General features: G+C 38.8%; 1 protein-coding gene across 5 annotated transcripts in view; it reads left to right on the top strand.

Moving 5' to 3' along the window:
- The window catches only part of SEPTIN14 (septin 14), an 87964-nt gene that overhangs the window by 21883 nt on the left and 48519 nt on the right, over positions 1-17562 (top strand). Inside the window, exon 1 of one of the 5 annotated variants that reach the window (XM_077863805.1) lies at positions 14653-14927. The exons of 3 other annotated variants lie outside the window; for them this stretch is intronic. In XM_077863805.1, coding sequence (XP_077719931.1) covers positions 14766-14927 — 162 coding nt within the window. In that variant the 5' untranslated portion in view covers positions 14653-14765. Of the gene's footprint in view, positions 1-14652; positions 14928-17562 lie in introns of those variants that run through there. One more of the 5 variants, XM_077863800.1, reaches the window with a different exon arrangement.

Raw genomic sequence — 17562 nt, 5'->3', positions numbered from 1 at the left:
CTAGTTAATTAACACACAGTGTAATATTAATTTCACATGTAGAATTTAATGATTCAACATTTATGTACAATACTTGGTGCTCATCAAATACAAGTGCCCTCCTTAATCCCCATCACTTATTTATCACATCTTCCCATCCAACTCCCCTCATAACCATCAGTTTGTTCTCTATAGTTAATGGTCTGTTTCCTGGTTTCCTTCACTTTTTTCCCCTTATGTTCATTTGTTTTGTTTCTTAAGTTCCATATGGTATTGTCTTTCTCTAAACTGACTTATTTCACTTAGCATAATACTCTTTAGCTCCATCCATGTCATTGCAAAGGCAAGATTTCATTCTTTTTAATGGCTGAGAAGTATTCCACTATATATATATATATATATATATATAATGATGAAGATTGAAAATGACACAGAATATATATACCATTTCTTCTTTATCCATTCATCAGTCGATGGACATTTGGGCTCTTTTCATAATTTGGCTATTATTGATAGTATTGTTGTAAACATTGCAGTGCATATATCCCTTCAAATCAGTATTTTGGTATTCTTTGTGTAAATACCTAATAGTACATTGCTGAATCTTAGAGTAGTTCTATTTTTTTACTTTTTGAGTAATCTCCATTACTGTTTATCAGAGTGGCTTTACCAGTTTACATTCCCACTGACAGTGTAAGAGGGCTGCCCTTTCTCCATATCCTCACCAAAACCTGTTGTTTCCTATGTTGTTATTTTAAGCCCTTCTGCCAGGTGTGAGGTGATATCTCATTGCACTTTTGATTTGTATTTCCCTGAAGATGAGTAATGTTGAACATTTTTGCATGTTCCTGTGGTCATCAGGATATCTTCTTTGGAAAAAATGTCTGTTAATGTCTTCTGCTCAATTTTAACTGGATTGTTTGCATTTCAGGTGTTGAGTTTTATAGGTTCTTTATATATTTTGGATACTATCCCTTCATCAGATATTCCACTTGCAAATATCTTCTGTTGTTCCATAGGTTGCCTTTTCATTTTGTTGATTATTTCCATTGCTGTGCAGAAGCCTTTCATTTTGATGAAGTCCCAATAGTTTATGTTTACTTTCGTTTCCTGTGCCTTATATCTAACTTTGCTAGAGCTGATGTTAAAAAGGTTACTGTCTATATTATCCTTTAGGATCTTAATGGATTCCTGACCCATATTTAGGTCTTTCATTCATTTTGAATTTATTTTTGTATATGGTGTAAGGAAGTGGTCCAATTTCATTCTTTTGCATGTGCCTATCCTGTATTCCCAACACCATTTGTTAAAGAGAATGTCTTTTTTTCCATTGGATATTCTTTCCTGCTTTATTGAAGATTAATTCACCATAAAGTTGTTTGTTAATTTCTGGGGTTTCTATTTTGTTCCATTGATCTATGTGTCTATTTTTGTGCTAGTATCATACTGTTTTGATGGCTACTGTTTGTTACATAACTTGAAGTCCAGAATTGTGATGCCTCCAGGTATGGTTTTCTTTTTCAAGGTTGCTTTGCTTATTTTGTGGTTCCATACAGATTTTAAGATAGGTTAGTCTAGTTCTGTGACAAATGCTGTTGGCATTTTGATAGGGATTGCAATAAATGTGTAGATTGTTTTGGGCACAATAGATATTTTAACTATATTAGTTCTTCCAATGCATGATCATGGGATGTCTTTCCATTTCTTTGTGTCATTTTCAATCTTCTTCATCAGGGTTTTATAGTTTTCAAAGTACAGGTCTTTCACTTCTTTCTTGAGGTTCATTCCTTGGTATCTTATTGTTTTCAGTGCAATTATAAATGAGATTGACTATTTGATTTCTTTCTGCTGCTTCATTATTGGTGAATAGAAATGTAGCAGGTTTCTGCTTGTTGATTTTGTATCCTGTGACTACTGATATTGTATGTCAGTTATAACAATTTTTTGGTGGTCCTTCATTTTTTCTACACAGAGTATCATATCATCTGCAAATAGTGAAAGTTTGACTTCCTTCATACTGGTTTGGATGCCTTTTATTCCTTGTTGTCTGATTGCCGTGGTTAGGACTTCTAATCCTATATTAAGCAACAGTTCTAAAAAAAAAAAATAATAAAAAATAAAAAAAAAATAAAAAAAAAAAAAGCAACAGTTCTGAGAGTGGATATCCCTGTCTTCTTCCTGATAATAGGGGAAAAGCTCTTAACTTTTCTTATCCCATTGAGGGTGATATTAGCTGTGGCTTTTTCATAGATGGCCTTTATTATGTTGAAGTATGCTCTTCCTAAGCCTACTTTGTTGAACCTTTTATCATGAGTGGATGTTAAATTTTGTGAGATGCTTTTTCTGCATCTATTGAAAGGTTAATGAAAAAAAAAGAAAGGTTGATATGGTTCTATTTTTCTTTGATATGGTTCTAATGCTTTCTCCTATTTATGTGATGTGTCACATTGATTGATTTGTGAATATTGAACCACCCTTACAACCATGAATAAATCGCACTGGATTGTGTTGAATGATTCTTTTAATGCACTGTTGGATTTCACTTGGTAGTAATTTACTGAGAATTTTTGCATCTGTATTTATAAGGGATATTGACCCATAGTTCTCTTTTTTAGTGGAGTCTTTATCTGTTCTTGGTACCAGGCTAATATTAACCTCAGAGAATGAATTTGGAAGTTTTCATAGCATTTCTAATTTTTGGAATAGTTTGATAAGAACAGCTATTAATTCTTCCTTAAAAGTTTGGTAGAATTCACTTGTGAAGCCATGTGACCCTGGACTTTTGTTTATTGGGAGATATTTTATTACTGATTTAATATCTTTGCTGGTTATTTGGTCTGTTCAAATTTTCAATTCCTTCCTGTTTTGGTTTTGCTAATTTATATTCTAGGAACTTAACCATTTCAGGTTATCCAATTTGTTGGGATATAGTTTTTCATAATATTCTCTCATAATTGTGTTTCTGTAGTGTTGGTTGTTATCTCTATGCTCTCATTTGTGATAGTATTGATTTGTGTCCTTTGTCTTGTCTTTTTTGGTAAGTCTGGTTAGGGGTTTATCAATTTTATTATTTTTTTTCAAAGAACCAGCTCCAATGATTTCATTGATTGGTTTTATTATTATTATAATTATTTTTTATATCACTTATTTCTGCCTAATCTTTATTCTTTCCCTTCTTCTGCTGGCTATAGGCTTGTTTGTTGTTCTTTTTTGAGCTCCTTTAGGTATAAGGTTAAGTTGTTTATTTGAGATTTTCTTGCTTCTAGAGGAAGACCTGTATTACTCTTTACTTCCCTCTTAGGAACACTTTTGCATCATCCCGAGGCTATGGGCCATTGCGTTTTCATTTTCATTTCTTTCTATGTATTTTTTTCTTCTGTTATTTCCTGGTTTGCCTATTCATTTTTCAGTAGCTTTAATTTCCATGTAGTCTGTTCTTTTCAGTCTTTTTTTGACTTTTTCTTGTGGTTTTCTTCAAGTTTCATAGCATTGTGGTCTGAAAATGTATATGGAATGATCTCCATCTTTTTGTCCTTGTTGAGGCCTGATTTGTGACTAGTATGCTTTTTTTGTTTGTTTGTTTTGTTTTTTATTGGAGTTCAATTTGCCAACATATAGCATAACACCCAGTGCTCATCCCATCAAGTGCCCGGCTCAGTGTCCATCACCCAGTCACCCTCACCCCCTGCCCACCTCCCTTTCCACCACCCCTTGTTCTTTTCCCAGAGTTAGGAGTCTCTCATGCTCTGTGTGACTAGTATGTTATCTATTTTTGAGAATTTCCCATGTGCATTAAAAAGAAAGTGTATGCTGCTGTTTTAGAATGGAATATTCTGAATATATCTGTGAAGTCCATCTGGTCTAGTGTGTAATTCAAAGTCATTGTTTTCTTGTTGATTTTCTATTTAGATGATCTGTCCATCAAAGTGAGGTTTTAAAGTCCCCAACTATTATTGTATTATTATCAATGGGTCCCTTTATGTTTGTTGTTAACTTTTTATATATATTTGGGTGCTCATGTTGGGTGCATAAATACACACAATTGTTATACCTTCTTGTTAGACTTTCCCATTTTATTATGATTTAGTGCTCTATCTTGTATTTTGGTACAGACTTTGTTTTGAAGTCCTGTTTTCTACTAAAATCTTGCTACTCTGCTTTCTTCTGATAGCCATTCATATGATAAATGTTTCTGCATCCTCTCACATTCAATCTGCCAGTGTCTTTACGTATAAAATGAGTCTCTTGCCAGAAGCATACAGATGGGTCTTCTTAAAAAATTAATTCTGGGGCAGCCTGGGTGGCTCAGCAGTTTGGCGCCGCCTTTAGTCTAGGGTGTGATCCTGGAGGCCCGGGATCGAGTTCTGCATTGGGCTCCCTGCATGGAGCCTGCTTCTCCCTCTGCCTGTGTTCTTCTGCCTCTCTCTCTCTCTCTCTTTCATGAATAAATAAAATCTTTAAAAAAATTAATTCTGATAGCCTATGTCTTCTGATTGGAGCATTTAGTACATTTAAATTCAAAGTAATTATTGATAGATATGCATTCAGTTCCATAGCATTACTTGCTCTGTCATTGTTTCTGAATATTTTCTCTGATCCATACTTGTCTTTATCACATTTGGCTTTCTAATCAAAGAATCTCCTTTAATATTTCTTGTAGGGCTGTTTTAGGAGTCATGAATTCCTTTAGTTTTTATCTGTCTGGGAAACTCTTCATCCCTCCTTCTGTTCTTAATGACAGCCTTGTATATAGAATATTCTTGGCTGCATATTTTCCCATCCAGTCCTTTGGATATGTCATGCAAGTTCCTTTTGGTTTTCTAACTTTCTATACAGAAGTCTTCAGCCAGTCTAATGGGTTTTCCCTTGTAAGTTAAGGACTTCTTTAGTCCTAGTCTATTTCATGTGTCTTTTTTGGAGAAAAGTCCGTTCGTGTCTTCTGCCCATTTCTTGACTGGATTTTTTTTTTTTTTTTTTGGTTGTTGAGTTTGATAAGTTTTTTTCATAGATTTTGGATACTAGCCCATTATCTGATAAGACATTTGCAAATATCTTCACCCATTCTATAGGTTAGTATTAATTAACTGTTTTCTTTGATGTACAACAGCTTTTTACCCTGATGAATTCCTGATAGTTCAATTTTTCTTTTATTTCTATTACCTTTAGAGATGCCCAGCAAGAAGTTGCTGCAGCCTAGGTCAAAGAAGTTGCTTCCTGTGTTCTCTAGGATTATGATGGATTCCTGTGTCACATTTAGGTCTTTCATTTGAATTTATTTTTGTGTATGGTGTAAGAAAGTGATCCACTTTCGTTCTTCTGCATGTTGCTGTACAATTTTCCCAATATCATTTGTTGAAGAGACTATTTCTTATTGGATGGTTTTCCTGTTTTTTCAAAAATTAGTTGACCATATGGGAACAAGTTAACACTGGCCTCATAAATGACTTTGGAAGTTTTCCCTTCATTTCTATTTTTTGAAACAGTTCCAGAATAATTGAAAGAATAAATAATTCTTTTTTTTAATAATTCTTTAAATGTTTATTAGAATTTCACTGTGAATCTGGCCCTGAACTATTGTTTGTTGGGAGATTTATTTTTATTTTTATTTATTTATGATAGTCACACAGAGAGAGAGAGAGGCAGAGACACAGGTGGAGGGAGAAGCAGGCTCCATGGAGGGAGCCCTACGTGGGACTCGATCCCGGGTCTCCAGGATCATGCCCTGGGCCAAAGGCAGGCGCTAAACCGCCGCGCCACCCAGGGATCCCTGTTGGGAGATTTTTGATTACTGATCCAATTTCTTTGCTGTTATGGGTCTGTTCAGGTTTTTTATTTCTTCCTGTTTCAGTTTTGGTAGTATAAATGTTTCTAGGAATGTATCCATTTGTTCCAGATTGCCTAATTTGTTGGCATATGGTTACTCATAGTATTCTCTTAGAATTGTTTGTATTTCTTTTGTGTTGTTTGTTATCTCTCCTCTTTTACTAATGATCTTATTTATTTAGATTCTCTCCTTTTTCCTTTTGATAAGTTTGGCCAGGGATTTATTGATCTTATTAATTCTTTCAAATAATCAGCACCTAGTTTATTTGATTTGTTCTACTTTAAATATATATGTATATATATATACAAAAATAAAATTCAATACAGAAAGAAAGCCAAAAAGGATATATCTATATAAAATGTAAATGTAGAAATGAAAGTTAAAAAGACTTAAAAACAAAGAGTTGATAAAAAAGAAACTATTTGAAAAGAAAAAAAAGAAAAAGAAACAGGAAATTTAAACTGAAAGACTAAAGACGCATGTAAAAAAGACTAATTCTATATACTATTTTCCCCTAGTGCAGGAACTTTTTTCTTTCTTTCTTTCTTTCTTTCTTTCTTTCTTTCTTTCTTTCTTTCTTTCTTTCTTTTTCTTTTCTTCTAATATATATATTTTTTAATAAATATATATTTACAATAAATAAATATATTTATATTATAAATAATATATATTTTAATAAATACATACATTATTGAAGTTGTATTTGCCAACATATAGTATAACACCCAGTGCTTATCCCATCAAGTGCCCTCCTCAGTGCCCGTCACCCAGTCATCCCATCCCCCCACCCACTTCCCCTTCCATAACCCTTTGTTTCCCAGAGTTCTGAGTCTCTCATGGTTTGCCTCTAATTTTTCCTACTCATTTTCCCTCCTTTCCCTTATAATCCCTTTCACTCTTTCTTATATTCCCCATTTGAGTGAAACCATATGATGATTGTCCTTCTCTGATTGACTTATTTCACTCAGCATAATATCCTCTAGTTCCATCCACATCAAAGGGTATTCATCCTTTCTGATGGCTGCGTAATATCCCATTGTATACAGAAATCACATCTTCTCTATCTATTCATCTGTTGAAGGACATCTAGGCTCCTCCCACAGTTTGGCTATTGTGGGCATTGCTGCTATAAATATTGTAGTGCAGATGTCCCAGCATTTCTGAATGATCTATAAACTTGGTATTCCACTGAGGATCCTGCTTGTCTTTTCAGGGAGGAGCCTGTTGCACTGATTTTCTGGGGTGTTTGCCTGGGCTGTGTTGTACTTTCCTTGCCAGAGGGCCAGGCTCAGTGTAAGCTGCTTCTGGTTCCTCTTTGTGGCTTTTGTTCCCTGAAGGCTTTCTGGGCCTTTTCAGGAGATGAAAATTAAAATGGCCGCTTTGGATCTCTTGCCCTGGAGCTGAAAGATCACAGCTGGTAGTTCAGTAAACTCTCAGGGATAAGTAGTTTTCACTTGTGTGTGTGCCAAACTCTGGAGATTTCTGTGGTGTGGACCTGCAACCTATCCCACTGGGGGAAAGTGGAGGGCCACTAAGTTTCTGCACTTTGTAGGGCCCTTGCATGGAGAGTGGTTGGATATTCCAACATGCACCTGTGCTGTCCCTCCTGGGATAAGGTGGATGGTCACTATGTTTCTGCCCTTTACAGAGCCCCTACATGGAGAGCAGTTGCCCAATCGCGTGAGGGGTTTTCTGTTTATTGCTAACCAACCCCAGAAACTTGCTCTGATCTCACTGACTGATACTAGTTTCCCAGTCCAATGCTTGGTAACTCTGCTGCATCAGGCATTCCCATTTTTTTTTCTTCTGTGACTGCAGGGATCCTGAAACCACATTTCCCACCTAACATTCTGGCCCACTTTGCCACCTGAGCATCTTTCAGGCAGGGATCTCTCTTACTGGAAAAAAAAAAAAAAAAACATGTAAAAGTTGATTTTCTGCTCTGTGGCTACTTCTCTTTCTGGTAGCTTGTTTCTGGAAAGCTCCCACCCTCCACTCTATATATTCCTATATATCCCCTTGAATTCACTTCTCTGAAACTCCTACCTTGGAAAAAGTAGTCTCTTCAATTCGTAGAATTCCATCAATTCTTTTCTTACATATCAGATTGAATTCATAGGTGTTCAGAATGATTTGATAGTTACGTTCAAGGGATCAGAAGAAATAAGGTCTCCCACTCTTCTGCCATCTTGATTCACCATCAAAGACTTTATTTACTTACTTGAAAGAGAGAGAGCACCAGGGGGGTTGGGGGAGTGGCATAGGTAGAGGAAGAAGCAGACTCCCTGCTCAGCAGGGTGCTCAATGCAGGGTACAGTCCCAGGACCTGGAGATCATTACCTGGGCTAAAAGCAGATGCTTAATTGATTGAGCCACCCAGGCGCCCCTACAAGCATTTTTTAAAATTCTAGTTCAGACATCTTATGCCCATATTGGTTAAATCACTGGCAGTGAGTACAATCTGTTCTTTCTTTTGGGGTAAATTTCTCTGTCTTGTCATTTTGTCCAGAAAAGAATACAAGAAAGAAAAAGAAACAACAGTAATAACAACTAGAATAGAAAAAAATAGAAAAAATCAAAAACAAAATAAAATAAGAAAAATTCAGGACGCCTGGGTGGCTCAGCAGTTGAGCACTCCCCTTCTGCCCAGGGTGTGATCTTGGAGTCCTGGGTTCGAGTCCCACATCAGGCTCCCTGCATGGAGCCTGCTTCTCCCTCTGCCTGTGTCTCTGCCTCTCTCTGTGTGTGTCTCTCATGAATAAATAAATAAAATCTTTTTTTAAAGAAAACTTCAAAGAAGAAACAAAACAGAATGAAACAAATAAGTAGATCTTGAGTGTGTTTTGTTCTGCTTATTAAAAGAAACAAGATCCCCAGAAAGGAAAGAAAAACATATATACAAAAATAAAATAAAATAGAGGCAAGATGGTGGAGGAGTAGGGTCCCCACCTCACTTGGCTCCACCAACTTACCTGGATAACTTTCAAATCATCCTGAACACCTACAAATTCAATCTGAGATTTAAGAGAGAATGGTCAGAAGCTACAGAGAGAAGGGTTTTTGCAGACAAAAGTAAAATAAAAAAGAATCAAGTGAGGGAGGGGCCCCGGGAAGAGCCAGGCTAACCGGGTACGGGCGGGCAGGAAAGTCCAGCCCAGGAGAAGCGGGAAATTTAAAAAATCAGCACCAGATTCCTCCTGGAGGGAAAAGCACTTAGGGAAATGGGGCAGGACCGTGGGAGGGGCGGGGAAGCCTCCAGATTCCCGAGGTCAGTAAGAGAGGAAGTGCACCCAGGGGAAAGCTCAGCACACACTGCGGGCTGATCTCTGGGAGGCCTGGGCGTGCCGGTGGGGAGTCGGGGAGAGGCCGGGTGGTCAGGTGGGCAGCTCCGGCCGGAGGCGTCTGCACCCCGCGGCCTTGGGAGCCACGGCGGGACCGCGATTCCAGCCCACGGGCCCCAGAACCGAGGGAATCCTGCACGCCCCCCCCCCCCCCCCGCACAGCTGAGAGTGGGGAGGACCCAGGGCAGCAAGCCTCCCCTGTCGCTTGGCGCCCTGGAGTGTGCGGGTCAGCACCCCTCCCCGGGAGCACCTGGGCCAGGGCGGACTGGGAGCTGCGGGCGGTTCCCCAGGGGAGCTGGCCTCCGACCGTGTTGGTATTCCTCCTGGTGTCCCCTTGTGCCTGGCGGTGGGGCAGGGACCGGGTCCTCACGGGTACGCAGCTCCCACTGAGCCCAGCACCTGGCAGGGGGTGGGGCATCCCCCCCAGGTACACATACCTGAGAATCAGCAGAGCAGGCCCGCCCCCAGAGACCAGCTGGAAGGACAGAGGAAGAGCAAGTTCTGGACCAAGCAGCGCTGGAAAACTCCAGGGAAAGTTGAGGGATTTACAGTATATGGAACTAGAGGTTTCTTCCTTTTTGACTTCGTATTTCTACAATTACAGGTCCTAGATATATTTTCCACTTCTGGAGTCCCTTCAACATAATCAACTTAATTTTGGGAGAAATACAAGATATGTTCTTTTTGTTTTGTGTTTTTTGTTTTCTCTGCCTCATTTTCTTCTACAATGGCAGGAGTTACCACCTTCTAATCATAACCAGCACGCACCCAAACCAAGTGGAATACCATTCTGGTTCATTCTGTGAGATTATATTCTCTCTTCCTTCTCAACTGCCCCCCTCTTTTATCTCATTTATGTTTTGGTGGTCAATGCTGGGGCTCTCTACAGGTATTTCTGCTTTATATAAATTTGGGACTGAGCATCTTCTAACATACAGAACTTAATACACTCAGAACCAAGAGGATCACCCCCTAGGATCCCTCAGATAGACGACATTCTCCCTGCACTACAATTTCGTCACCACCACCATCTCCTAGTAACCCCCTTTTTTCTCCTTTTATATTTTTCTTTTTTTCTCTTTGCTTTTTTCTCTTCTTTTTTCTCTTTTATTTTTTTTTCTTCTTTAAGATTCTTGATCTTTTATTTTTTACCACTTTGTTTTAAAATTTGTTTTTTCACTTTAGTGGTCCTTTTGTTTTATTTCATTCTGATCTTTGTTTTCAATTTCCAGTCTCTGACCTCATCAGAATCATCTAGGTTGAAGTTTACTTAGGTCTTGGTTGATATTCTTGACTCAGCACACTCATACAGCCACTCTGCACTGAGCAAAATGACTAGAAGTACTCACCACAAAAGACAGAATGAGAAAGAGTACTCTCTGCCAGAGTTACAAATTTGGATTACAATTTGATATCAGAAATCCAATTCAGAAGCACAACTATAAAGCTACTGGTGGCTATGGAGAAATCATAAAGGATTCAAGAGACTTCATGACTGCAGAATTTAGATTTAATCAGGCCAAAATTAAAAAATCAAGTAAATGAGATGCAATCCACACTGGAGGTCCTGATGACAAGGGTTAATGAGGTGGAAGAAGGAGTGAGCAATATAAAAGACAATTTTATGGCAAGGAAGAAAAGGACAGCTGAGGAAAAAAATAGAAAAACAATTAAAAGACCATAAGGAAAAGTTAAGGAAAATAAATGACAGTACCAGAAGGAAGATTCTATGTATAATTAGGGTTCCAGAAAACACCAAGAGGGACAGAAGACCAGAAAGCATCTTTGAACCAATCATAGCTGAGAACTTCCCTAGTTAGGGGAGGGAAACAAGCATTCTGATCCAGAAGATAGAGGAGTCATCCCCAAATCAATAAAAACAGTTCAACACCTAGACATTTATACTGAAACTTGCAAATTCCAAAGAAAGATAAAATCCTTAAAGCAGAGAGAGACAATAGATCCCTAATTTATATGGGGAGAAATATTAGGTTAACAGCAGACCTCTCCACAGAGACCTGGCAGGCTAGAAAGGGCTGGAAATATATTCAGGGTCCTAAATGAGAACATGCAGCCAAGAGTACTCTATCCAGCAAGCCTCTCATTCAGAATAGGAGAGATAAAGAGCTTCCAAGATAGGCAGAAACTGAAAGAATATGTGACCACCAAACTGGCTCTGCAAGAAATATTAAAGGGGACCCTGTAAAAGAAAGAAGAAGTCCAAGGAAACAATCCACAAAAACAAGGACTGAATAGATATTACAATGACACTAAATTCATATCTTTCAATAGTTACTCTGAACGTGAATGGGCTAAATGAACCCATCAAAAGACAGAGTACTGGACTGGGTAAAAAAGCAAGACCCATCTTTTTGCTGTCTACAAGAGATTAATTTTAGACCTAAAGACACCTACAGCCTGAAAATGAATGAGTGGAGAACCATTTACCATTCAAATCGTCCTCAAAGGAACGCTGGAGTAGCAAACCTCATATCAGATAAATTGTTTATCCTAAAGACTGTAGTAAGAGATGAAGAGGGACATTATGTCATACTTAAAGGGTCTATCCAACAAGGAGACATAACAATCATGAATATTTATGCCTGTAATGTGGGAGCTGCCAATAATATCAGTTAATAACCAATGTAAAGAGATACTTAGATAATAATACACTAATAGTAAAAGACTTCAGCACAGCACTTTCTGCAAATGACAAGTATTCTAAGTGCAACATCGCCAAAGAAACAAGAGCTTTAAATGATACACTGGACCAGATGGATTTTGCAGATATATATAGACCTTTGTATCCGAATGTAACCTAATACACATTCATTTCACGTGCACATGGTACTTTCTCCAGGATAGACCACATACTGGGTCACAACCAGGTCTCAACCGATACCAAAAGACTGACTGGGACTGTCCCCTGCATATTTTCAGACCACAATGCTTTGAAACTAGAACTCACTCACAAGAAGACATTTTGGAAGAGACTCGTGGAGGTTAAACAAAATCCTGCTAAAAGACAAATCGGTCAACCAGGAAATTGGAGAAGAAATAAAAAGATTAATGGAAACTAATGAAAATGAAGATGCAACCATTCAAAATCTTTGGGATATTTCTAAGAGGGAAATAGATTATAATACAAGCATCCCTCAAAAAAATTGGAAAAAACTCAAATACAGAAGCTAACATCACACCTAAAGGAACTAGAGAGAGAGCAGCAAATAAAGCATTCACCAAGAGGAAGAAGAGAGATAATAAAGATTTCAGCAGAACTCAATAAAATAAACACCAGAACTGTAGAACAGATCAACAAAACCAGGAGTTGGTTCTTTCTTTGAAAGAATTAATAAGATAGATAAACCATTAGCCAGCCTTATTAAAAAGAAAAGAGAAAGACTCAAATTAATAAAATCATGAATGAAAGAGGAGAGAACACAACCTAAACCAAGGAAATAAAAATGATTTTAAAAACATATTATGAGCAGCTAGAAGAAGTGGATGCATTTCTGGAAAACCACAAACTACCAAAACTGGAACAGGAATAAATAGAAAACCTGAACAGGCCAATAACCATGGAGGAAATTGAAGCAGTCATCAAAAACCTCCTAAGACACAAAAGTCCAGGGCCAATTGGCTTCCCAGGTGAATTCTATCAAACGTTTAAAGAAGAAACAATACCTATTCTACTAAAGCTGTTCTGAAAGCTAGAAGGGGATGGAGTACTTCCAAATTGTTTTATGAGGCCAGCATCACTTTAATTCCAAAATCAGACAAAGACCCCACCAAAATGGAGAATTGTAGATATTGATCCCTGATGAACATAGATGCAAAAATTCTCAACAAGATATTAGCCAATAGGATCCAACAGTACATTTAAGAAGTTTATTCACCATGACCAAGTGAGATTTATACCTGGGATCAAGTGTGGTTCAACACTCATAAAACAATCAATGTGATAGATCATATCAACAGGAGAAAAAACAAGAACCGTATGATCCTCTCAATAGATGCAAAGAAAACATTTGACAAATACAGCATCCATTCCTTTTTTTAAAAAGATTTTATTTATTTATTCATGAGAGACACTGAGAGAGAGAGAAGCAGAGACACACACAGGCAGAGGGAGAAACAGGCTCCATGCTGCTGGGAGCCCGACATGGACTCGATCTCGGGACTCCAGGATTACGCCCTGGGCCGAAGGCAGGTGCTAAACCACTGAGCCACCCAGGGATACCCTACAGCATCCATTCCTGTTCAAAATTCTTCAGAGTGTAGGGGTAGAGGGAACATTCCTCAGCATCTTAAAAGCCATCTACAAAAAGCCCACAGCAAATATCATTTTCAATGGGAAAACCCTGGGAGCCTTTCCCCTAAGATCAGGAACAAGATAGGGATGTCCACTCTCACCACTGCTATTCAACATAGTACTAGAAGTCCTCGCCTCAGCAATCAGACAACAAAAAGAAATAAAAGGCATTCAAATTGGCAAAAAAGAAGTCAAACTCTCCCTCTTTGCAGATGACATGAAAGGGTATGTAGAAAACCCAGGCCACTCCACCCCAATATTGCTAGAACTCATCCAGCTATTTGCCAGTGTGGCAGGATTCAAAGTCAATGCCCAGAAATCAGTGGCATTTCTATACACTAACAATGAGACTGAAGAAAGAGAAAATAAGGAATCAATCCCATTTACAATTGCACCAAAAAGCACCGATACCAGGAATAAACCTAACCAAAGAGGTAAAGGATCTGTACCCTAAAAAACTACAGAACACTTCTGAAAGAAATTGAGGAAGACACAAAGAGATGGAAAAACTTTCTTCAGAGAGTTGGAACATATCATGTTAAGATTTGTATGGAATCAGAAAAGACCCCAAATAGGGGACTATTGAAAAAGAAAACCAGAGCTGGGGGCATCACAATGCCAGATTTCAGGTTGTACTACAAAGCTGTGGTCATCAAGACAGTGTGGTACTGGCACAAAAAAAAAGACACATAAATCAATGGAACAGAATAGAGAACCCAGAAATACCCCCTCAACTCTTTGGCCAACTAATATTTGACAAAGCAGGAAAGACCATCCACTGGAAAAAGGACAGTCTCTTCAATAAATGTTGCTGGGAAAATTGGACATCCACATGCAGAAGAATGAAACTAGACCATTCTCTTCCACCAGACACAAAGATAAACTCAAAATGGATGAAAAATCTCAATGTGAGACAATCCATCAAAATCCTAGAGGAGACACAGGCAACACCCTTTTTAAACTTTGCCACAGCAAATTTATATCTATGAAGGCAAGGGAAACAAAAGCAAAAATGAATTATTGGGACTTAATCAAGATAAAAAACTTATGCACAGCAAAAGAAGTAGTCAACAAAACTATAAGATATCCTATAGAATGGGAGAAGATATTTGCAAATGACAGATCAAAAAAGGGCTAGTATCCAAAATTTATAAAGAACTTATTAAAATTCAACACCCAAGAAACAAGCAATCCAATCATGAAATGGGTAAAAGACATGAACAGAAATTTCACCAAGGAAGACATAGACATGGCCGACAAGCACATGAGAAGATGCTCCTCATCACTTGCCATATAAATCAAAACCACAATGAGATACCACTTCACACGTGTGAGAATGGGGAAAATTAACAAGACAGAAAACCACAAACGTTGGAGAGGATGTGGAGAAAGGGGAACCCTCCTGCACCGTTGGTGGGAATGTGAACTGGTGCAGCCACTCTGGAAAACTGTGTGGAGGTTCCTCAAAGAGGTAAAAATAGAGCTGCCCTACGACCCATCAATGGCACTACTGGGGATTTACCCCAAAGATACAGATGTAGTGAAATGCCAGGACACCTACACCCCAATGTTTATAGCAGCAGTGTCCAGAATAGCCAAACTGGGGAAGGAGCCTTGGTGTCCATCGACAATGAATGAATAAATAAGATGTGGTCTATATATATAATGGAATATTACTCAGCCATTAGAATCAACAAATACCCACCATTTGCTTCGACGTGGTTGGAACTGGAGGGTATTATGCTGAGTGAAGGGAGTCAATCAGAGGACAATCATCATATGGTTTCACTCATACAGGGAATATAAGAAATAGTAAAAGGGATTAAAGGGGAAAGGAGAGAAATTGAGTGTGAAATATCAGAGAGGGAGACAAACCATGAGAGACTCCTAACTCTAGAAAACAAACAAGGGGTAGTGGAAGGGAAGGTGGGCAGGAGCATTGGGTGACCTGATGATGGGTTCTGAGCTGGCACCTGACAGGATGAGCACTGGGTGTTATACTATATGTTGGCATATCGAACTCCAATAGAAAATATACCAAAAAAATTAATAAAATAAAATGAAAGGAAAGGAAAGAAAAAAATAAAAATTATAACATATATGTAAAAAACAAAACTCATCATTAAAAAGTAATTGGAAAAATATGAAAATAACTGAAAAACCGAGAGACTAAAGAATTTAAAAAAAAAACAAAACATGAATGCTATATCTGTTTTCTCCAAAACCTAAGGTTTGCATCTCCCTATGTTCAGTACATTGTGTTGGCCAGTTCTTGCTGCTGATGTTCAGGGGGATGGACTGTTGCCTTAATTCTCAGGTGCCCTTGCCTTTGTGGAAAGGTCCCTCCCTTGCCAGGGGGCTGGGGTTAATGTAGGCAGCTCTGCATTGCATTATGTGTTGCTATTTCACTCCTGCAAGCTCTCTACACTGAAGGGCAGCATGTGGATGGCAGTGGCCTGCTCTCTAGCTCTGTAGCTGAAGGTCATGCCCCCACTCCTCAGTGAGTCCTCACAGAAAAGCAGTCAGTCACTCTTGTCTCCTTGGTTTTCATCCAAACTTTGTGTTCACCCAGCCTGTGACCGTTTTTTTTTTTTCCTCAGGCATGCAACTGAGTTTCAGGTTTCTAAATTTTATAGACTCCTGGATCGTCAACCCATGCCATTTCTCCTAGGGGACAAAGGGGTCTTGCTATGCCTCTGCCTTTTGCTGGGCACCTGTGTGGAAAGCAGTTGTTCAATCATTCAGCTGCTCACAGTTTATGGCAACACAGAGCAGAAAGCTGGTGCAGAAACTCACTGGTTTCAGTGGCCTTCCCCTCTCCTAAGTGTGAGAACTCTGCCACACTCAGGCACACTTGTTCTTTTTGTGACCCTGGGGATCCCAAGACCACGATGTCACACCTGGGATTCCATCCCACACCACCCGAGCACCTTAAGGCAGGCGCATCTCCCACTGTTGCAGACTTCTAAAAGTTCTGACTTTGCACCCTGCTGGTTATATTTTGTGAAAGCCTCCTTAAGCAGGCTCCCTCCCTTTCACCGTATCTTCAGATATATCTTCCTGGATTTAAGTCTCCACAACTCCTACCTTCCAAAAAAGTGGGTGCTTTTCTGCTTATAGAAAGGCAACATTTTTTTCCTCAGATATCTGATTGATTTCACATGTTTCAGAATGACTTGCTAACTCCCTAGCTGTATTCGATGGACCAGTGAAACTTAGGGTCCCCTACTGCTCTGTCATCTTAACTCCACTGGCCTGCTCTACTTGATTTTGATGGGAGTTCTCTGTGCCTCCTGGATCTGGATGTCTATTTTCTTCCTCAGATTAGGGCCATTTTCAGTTACTGTTTCTTCAAATAAAATTTCTGCCCCCTTTCTCTCTCTTCTTTTCTAGGACTCCTATAATATTCATGTTATTACATTTGATGGAGTCACTGAGTTCTGCAAGTCTATTCTTGTGTAATGCTTTCTCTATGCTGTTCAGCTTCTTTAATTTCTGTTACTTTGTCTTCTATGTCATTAATTAATTCCCCTACTTCTTCCAGCCCACTGTACATTGCATCAGGCCTGTTTCCAATCTCATTTATTGTACTCTTCATCTCTGACTTTTTTTTTTACTCTTCTCTCTCTGAAGTGAGGCCTCACTGATCTCTTATATTCTTTTTTTTTTTAAGCCCAGAGAATATCCTTGTGATTTTTGCTTTAAATTCTCCATCAGACATGTTACTTCTATCTGCTTTGCTTAGATCTCTGGTTGTGAACTTATCTTGTTCTTTCACTTGGGATGAATTCCTCCGTTTGACATTTTATCTAAGGTTTGCCTTATTTTGTATGTTAGAAAAGCCCATTATGTTTCCTGGTCCTGATACTCTCAGGACCCCTGAATGGGTCATGCTGTGTCCAGGGTCTGATGCTTCAGGGAGTGCCTCTGGTTTGTGCTCCATGCATTTGCTTTTGCTCTATTCTTCACACCAGTGGTCTGCAGAGGCTTTCCTTGCCTGCAGTGGGCAGTGCTTGACCCCTGGCCAAAATGGTTTTAACTAAGTGTGCTCTGGTCTGCTTGTTGACTGAGACCTGATACTACTTCCACTAGGACTGAAGTCCTGC

Source organism: Canis aureus, chromosome 21 (genome assembly GCF_053574225.1).
Source record: "Canis aureus isolate CA01 chromosome 21, VMU_Caureus_v.1.0, whole genome shotgun sequence".
Classification (NCBI taxonomy): Eukaryota; Metazoa; Chordata; class Mammalia; order Carnivora; family Canidae; genus Canis; species Canis aureus.
Note: the sequence above shows the minus strand (reverse complement) of the source record. Positions and strands in the feature narration are given on the sequence as shown.